Genomic DNA, 7,500 nt, shown 5'->3' with positions numbered 1-7,500 from the left:
GGGAGCAAGGTGCTCACAGGGGAGTAGGTGGGGGGCTTGGTGAGGCCAAATAAAATGCTGGTTGCTGACAGACAGCACTTCCTTCAGCAATGGTGTCCACACAGAAAAGCAGCTGGCCCTCCTCAAGCCTGTTAGACCATCCTGTGGGGCCAGAAAGCAAGCCAGGCCCACTGCCTAGGTGCCAGTGGGTTTCCCTGGGCTGACAGGTCCTTCCCCAGGCTGGGAGGTGATAGAGGGGGCATTGCCCTTGGCCAAAACATGTTGAAGCCATGGCTGCCTCCCCTGCCAGGCCAACACGTGGCCCATGTTAATGGTGTCATGGCTGGGGATGGCAGAGAGCTACGGTGCAGCTATCGTAAGCCTTTGGCTCTCAAGCACGTAATGGAAACGAAGCACAAAAGACACAGGTACTGATATATTCAGGCTGCATCAAGTTCTTTCCCCCACCCAGAGATCTGTTCCTCAGCCCTTTTGCAGCTGCCTGCTATGCATGATTAACCTCTGTTCAGCCATACACAGAAATCTTTTGTCCTAACGTACACAAAGCAAATTATTTTGGAAAGCCAGAGAGAACAATTAAATATAAAAGTTCAGCTGTATTAAATTTACAGGACATTTCCCCTGCGTAAAAAAAAGATAATAATAAAATCTCTCTTTTTAGCTCAATAGCAGGCTTTAGTTGGGGGAGCAAAATCCATCTCTGCCTTTATTTAGGCATATCCAGACATAGTGATGGTTTGGTTTTTTTCCTGGAAACTAGTACTAGGATTTTTTTTTTTTTTCTTTTTTAGCAATAACACCTCCTACTCCTTGCGTCTTTTCCCCTAATGTGCTTTTTGGTCAAAAGATTTTTCTTCCAAGTAGAGTTGTATTAGAAGTGAATAAAATACCATGTTTGCCCAATGCTAAAATTGAGGATTTTGCATGAAGGGTAGATCAACATTTTACTCCACCAGAAGGCAACAGCACAAGAACAGAGCCTTAGATACAGCTAATTTAATTCCGAAGTTGATTAAAGTAATTGCGACTGAATAATTCTGCCCCTCCCTCAGTAATGGTAGTGATGCTAAGGAACTTGTCCCCTTTCCAGGGGTATCACATGAAAGCAGATGCAGGAGGCTGTGCCCCATCACTAGGTATCTTCTTGGTAATTAATAACTGGTTGTTTTAGATTAATTTAGACACATTTTGCGGAGACCTGTTAAATCCTCAGGGGAATGCTGGCAGGGCTTGGGACCTGCTGGTTACCTGCACTTCCCATGGTGGTGGGCATCACTGGAGCAAAGACAGGTGCTGCAGATCCAAAGCCCATTACCAGCAGTCTTTGGTCTAACTTAGGTCAAGTTTGAGTCAAGAATTGCTGCTGTCTGACCTGTATGAATAATCCCATTTCTATAGGGGAAAGTGTTCCCCATTTGAAAGCACCTTCCTTAGCTGTTGGTAGTTTTGAGAGCCAGCTGGTAGTGGACCTGTTTTCTGAAAGAGGATCTCTCCAATGCATTGATAGCAGGGAAGTCTTCACCACATTGTAGGACCAAACAGAGGATTTGGTCTAAATCCAGCATCACTCACTCTTATTGCCAGTTACTTTAGAAGATCTGAGCTGAAAATCTTTCTTGCGTATTGAAGTGCAAGCCGTGGTGCTCAGAAAGCAGTCCTGAGGCCAACAGGAATAGCAGCTGAGGGCAAGACACAGGCCAGAGCAATCAAGTAATTTCTACCAAACAGTACACTAGCATGCTATGTATAAAAGTAGTTCTTTTATCCTGGGAGAGGAGTGAGGAGAGGTGAAAAAAGGCAAGTGTGTGAACTAGGAGTAGTTCTGGGGCTGCACTTGATCCTATCCACCTGCAGAACATCTCTCCTCGCCCCTTCTGTGTCTCCCATTTCTCCAGCTCAGTCTTCCTGGCGGACACCAACAGATCTTGTTGCTTCTGCTGGAACGGGGGTCTGAGTCCCACACCGCTCTCCAGCTTAGCTGGGGGGCAACACTGAGTGGAGTGACTCCCTTCCTTCTCCTTTGCCCTGCTTCTTCCCTGCTTTTGTCAAAGTGCTTCGATGTTCCCACCTAGAAGCTATTTCAGGCTGCACAGTTAGATCTGGGTTTAGCTACAGAGTTTTTAGGACAAACAGATTTATTCAATAAGGGTTCTACACTACATGTACCCTGGTACAGGTAGCTCAGCTCTGGGCATGTTTTTTTTCTAGTAGTCCAGGTTTTTTTCTCATTTGTCCAAGTAGCTTCCAAGCAGTTTCCAGGGAAAGGCGCAACATGGAGATTGGTTTGTGCTTAATGCTGTTGTATTTTATTATTTTACATGGTTGAATGTGTATATATAAGGTTTTTATTTCTTGAGAGGAGCAGATCTTTCTTCCCTACAGGAAGCAACATCTGTTTTTCTGGACAATGCAGCCAGCATGAGAACATAAGACTAGCAGATATAGCCAGGCTGAGGTTTTAGTAGTAGGCTAAAACACTGAACCAGCCTGCTTTTTGGTGGTTTTGTTTCTTTTTTGTTGCTTTTTTTTTTTTTTCGTGTTTTTTTTTTTTCTTTTTTTAACCAACGCCTGTAAAATGTATCTGATCATTCTTTGCTGAATTGCAGAAGGAAATGGTTAATGTTTGCATATTTCACTAAACAAGATAAGATGCACCTGCAGCATGAATTCCCATCTTGGTCATGAATGCAGTCTGTATCTTTGCAAACTAATCTGTTTAATCAAATATTAAGTTTTATTCAAATTCCAAAAGAAACAGACAGCGAATTGTTTATCTGCATGATCTTCCTTTGTCATGCATCCTCTTTGCATCTCAAGAAAAATAGCCTTGTTCAGTCCCAAAACATTTGCATAGATCAAATTTGAAGCACAACAGTAGTTTGTGTGCTGGTAAGACATTTGTAAAGGTGAAGAAGTTTAGCACGCCCTGCCTGGCAGAAGGGCTTTAAAACATTAGTGAAACTTCCTACAATTTATTTATTTTTAAACAGAACTCAAATCCAACTGGAATGAGTTTCACAATCCCAATATGTGAGAGCTATAATTAGTGAATTACAACATTTTGAAATGAGGAGTTACTACATCTGACTAGAATTAAACTAATTAAACTTAAAAAAACCCATAAATAATAAAAAAAGAGTGATTGTACAGCAAGCTGGATAACTCTGTGCTGTTGATAAAACCTGTGCAATGAATGAATACTTTCCAGCCAGCTCGTTCTTTGGAGGATCTTGAAGATGCTCTGAGATACAGCTATTTAGAGCTTCGCTGATTGAAAGCACCCGAGGTGTAACTTAAGGAGCAGCTTGGCTTTGCTGGTGCAGATTTTTTTCCTGATACAGCCTATTCTTACCTCTTTTTTTCTTCAGCTCAATACATGTGCGGGCTAGAAAAGCCTGTTAGAGCATTTGTGGGAGCTCAGGCTGAGAGTAACAAGAGTGAAAGATCATCTCTACTGAAAAATATTTTTGCAAAAGAGGAGCATTACCTGGGAGGATTGAAGTGCAAATGAGTCAAACGCTATGCAATGCCACCCCTGTGCTTCTCCAGTTAAAACACAAAAGAGCGTGTCTGTGTTTGGTTCCCAGTCTTTCACTTCCTATCTCTTAGCGTTTTGCCTTTTTGCTGCTGCCTTAGGTGAGGCTGCGTTGTACTGTGTAAACGCACAACGCCGAGACTCTCAGGTTGTTTGAACACTGCATTAGGTTCAGCTGCAGTACGCTGTTCCTCTGATCTTTTATGTTCCCGAGCAGATGTCTTTCATTAATTTATGGATTTATCATCTTTTCTTTCTCTCTCTCTTTTTTTTTTCCTTTTCCTTTTTTTTTTTTTTTTTTTTTTTTACACCTGGCAGCTGGCTCAAGTTTCAGCAGTTATTGTCTATTTTGCATTACCCATAGAATTGAATGTCATCTGTCTTCACAAAGCTATAGCTAAGAGAATTGAGGCAAGCCACACTGCTGGGACAGAGCTTGTTTGCGTTCCATTCGGCACCCCTCCTCCCTTTACCTCCTTAATATTTATTTGTGCTCGTTTTCTTTCCTGGCCTTGAATGGGGCTTAGCTCGTGTTCAGTACAGCTGTATGTTTACTGAATCTATTTCATCATGAGTCATTGTGCGTGTGTAAGTATCCTGGAAACAGCTAGTGCTTTCTTGGAAGAACAGTTGCTTTTCAGCCCAAGCACTTAAAAAGGAAATTAGGCAATTGGTCAGTTCAGGTTTGGGGTTTTTTTGTTTGTTTGTTTTTGTTGGTTTGTGTTGTTTTTTTTTCTTTTTGAAATAGCAATAGGTTATCTAATTCTTAGCTCTGAAGTCTGCCATTAACTATTTTTTGCTAGATTATTACAGATTGTATCTTTTATCACAGTAAAGTGTTAACCTTAGGATCAAGATATACAGATTTGTTGCATATTTGATATTGCTTTAAGGCTGCCAAGTGCTTAAGAACAAGTATAATTTTAATAAAAAATGGATTTCTGGGAATTTGAGTCTCAGAACATCTTTTAATACATGTTTCATTCAATATCAATATCCTCTGGCATTAGAGCAGAAAATATTTAAAAATCCTAAATGCAGAAGGAACCAAGTGCTTAGACAACTGTCTAATATGCTTAAATCCAGCAGATATGTGAGCTTTTTTTTAAAGTTTAAGTCCATCTTTGAGCTTGCACTGCCAGGCAGTATACGCCAAACCCAGTATTAACATGTCGTCAGCGTCAGAGGTATTGCAAATTAAGGAGACTTAGGTTTGTTTGTTTTTTTCTTTTACTTATTGGAGTACCCCTTTGGACCCCCACTTCCCTGAAAGGATCGCATAACAAAATGGATTTCTGGCGCAGAAGTTTTGATTTGTCTAAAACTCTTATCACTAAGCAATAGGTGACAGCTTGCTACTATTATTTCACTTGCGTATTTTGACAGATGGCACTGCAGAGTGTAATGCTCTTTTAGACTTCTCTATCAGTTTAATGGAGGTAACTGGAGGTTCTTTCAACTCTTCTCTTGGCACAAGAAGTATGTCAGTCATAAATTATCTTCTTTGTAATCATTAAGCATCTAAAACAAAATGCAAGTTCAGCTGAGCCGTTTTCCATGTACTTCCACATAATAAGAGGTTTTTAAACTAGGATTGTCAATTACTTTTTTACTTTTTTTAAATGCCACTTTTTTCCAAGCCAAAAAAGTGAACCTTGTAACTGAAATAAAGTGAGAGGGTTTCAGAAGATTTCATTAATTAGAGAAAAAGGAATTCTGCTGGAAAAGCCAAGCTAATCATCAGTAGCCTGCTGACAAAAATTAGTCTGGGTTTCCCGTCTTGAGGCCTGGAATGAGGTGTTCTGTGCTGACATGTGCTCGGCTGTAAGGTGCAGGAGGCACCTTGGCTGCAGCGCATCTGTCAGCTTGGTTGACCTTCTCCCCACTCTGAGGTGTGACCCGAGTGAAATTTTCAACAATTGTGTTTAGGAGAAACAGTCCTTAGAGAAGCTTCTGGGAAGAACCCTTAATTGACCTTGTGGGGGCCACATTGATTTTCTCCACGTGCATCTTCATTTCTGATAAATTATAAAGCCATTAATTTGCTGAGGAAATGGCAGGGCCAGCCTGCGGCACAGATGTGACCAGAGCCATCCTAGCACGCAGTGCACAAAAGAGAGCCAAGAAGCTGGGAGAAAAATCAGCAAGCCGAGATTGTTATGGTTAGCTTCACATTCCCTTGGGAACTCTTTTAGTTGCTTCTGTTTACAGATCTAAAAGGTAATGATGTTTCTAGGATAAATAGGCTGCCTTATAGGGTAAGTGGCCATTTATTGATCAGCTAGCCCGCATTTATTGATTGGTTAGCCCCAAATACAGCTTCATTCTCCGAGGAGTTAACTGTGTAAACCAGGAGGCGACAAGTTTGTGGTGGGGGGATCGAGCAGCAGAGGGGCTCTGCGTATTATGAATTTTGCTTTGATTTGCAAGGCAGCCCCTGGAGCAAAGCAACTGCGGGATTAGAGAGAGTTTCTCAAGATTTCAAAATTTATCAACATGAATGAAACAGGTGAAACCCACTGCCTGTGTAAAGCATTGCTCAAATTATAAAGTGCCTCCAATTGTCTCGCATGCATTAGCTCTATTTCAGGCACAACACTGAGAGAAAAAAGCAACTTTAGCTGGAATTGCAAAGGAGAGGGAGAAAAAGCTTCCGATAAGTTTTCTATGGCACATGCTTCATGCGTTTGTTTCCTTAGCAACAAGTGAACATACATATGATACACAGGCCATAAACTTGCAAGATTCCCAAGACCTGGCACCAAAACCGATAGGAAATAGAGGGTTTAAGCTACATGGCCTCACATCCCCCGTCTAGCTATTTTACAGACAATTACAGATCAGCATTTTAAATGTTAGTATTTTCTCCTGTAGTCTAGGGAACTGCAGAGTATTTAAGGGGGCATTTGCTAGCTCTGTATGTATAGAAACGGCTTTCTCAAGAACAGCATTTTCCTTTACTAACTCAATCCTACATGCAGGAAGGCTTGTCACCTAATCACTTGAAAAAGGCCAAGCTCATGTTCTTTTACACCCGGTACCCAAGTTCCAATATGCTGAAAACCTACTTCTCAGATGTAAAGGTAAGAAAAATTTCTTCCTTCCCCTTCTCTCCTTACTGCATGCTGTATTTGCTCATGAAAACGTATCATGTTATCATATTAAAGACTAATAATATTTGTGGGTACACAAAGGTTACAGTTGACTTTATTCACTTGTTCTTCCTGTTGAGGTGTACCCTGCTTTTGCCTAGATGAGGAAAGGGGAGGTTGGAGGATTTTTGAATTTAAAATAAAAGATCACTGAAATTTCAGAGCAAAGTAAGAATAATTGTTACAGTAAATTAAACCGTTTTCATTATATGTATCCTATTAAAAAAGGAGATTTCTGTGGTGGTAGAAATGTACTTCCAAGAACATTTTGGAGCAGTTCTCAAGTGCTCCCTTATTGTTTCATTTTGGTTAGTTTCCTCATATTTGTGCTTACATAAGCAGAGCGTAGAATCCCTTTCTTTCTGTCAAAAAGAAACAGTACATTGAAATTCTCCATGCAGAAGCTGCTTAAAAACAAAAGTGATGATTGTCTCTTATTTACAACTTAATTTGTTGTTGATGCAGAGTACACTGAGCATAAGGAGGATGAATAAAGTGACAGATTCAGGCCACATTATTCAAATGAGGATATGAAAGCTGTCGACATACAGCTGCATCCTCCCTCATTCTACAGAATATTAGGACCTCCTGGTTTTTTTTCTAAAAGTAATTGTTCCTTCACATCAACTTGATTCTGTGTTAATCAGCTAAGTTTATTTTTTAAAAATATAGTTTGGGCTTTAATGATTATAATGGCATAGATGGTGTTATTATCTAAGTAACTTTATAAACATTACATTAGCTTAAATTAGTTTGTTACATTCCCCCCCCTCTCCTCAACAAATTACAGAAATCTTTCTTTTAATCACTTTT

General features: G+C 40.4%; 1 protein-coding gene across 1 annotated transcript in view; it reads left to right on the top strand.

Moving 5' to 3' along the window:
• Window positions 1-7,500, top strand: part of PROX1 (prospero homeobox 1) — a 50,249-nt gene that overhangs the window by 9,915 nt on the left and 32,834 nt on the right. Inside the window, exon 4 of the mRNA XM_051613638.1 lies at window positions 6,507-6,618. Coding sequence (XP_051469598.1) covers window positions 6,507-6,618 — 112 coding nt within the window. The remainder of the gene's footprint in view (window positions 1-6,506; window positions 6,619-7,500) is intronic.

Source organism: Apus apus, chromosome 3 (assembly GCF_020740795.1).
Source record: "Apus apus isolate bApuApu2 chromosome 3, bApuApu2.pri.cur, whole genome shotgun sequence".
In the NCBI taxonomy this organism is placed as follows: domain Eukaryota; kingdom Metazoa; phylum Chordata; class Aves; order Apodiformes; family Apodidae; genus Apus; species Apus apus.
Note: the sequence above shows the minus strand (reverse complement) of the source record. Positions and strands in the feature narration are given on the sequence as shown.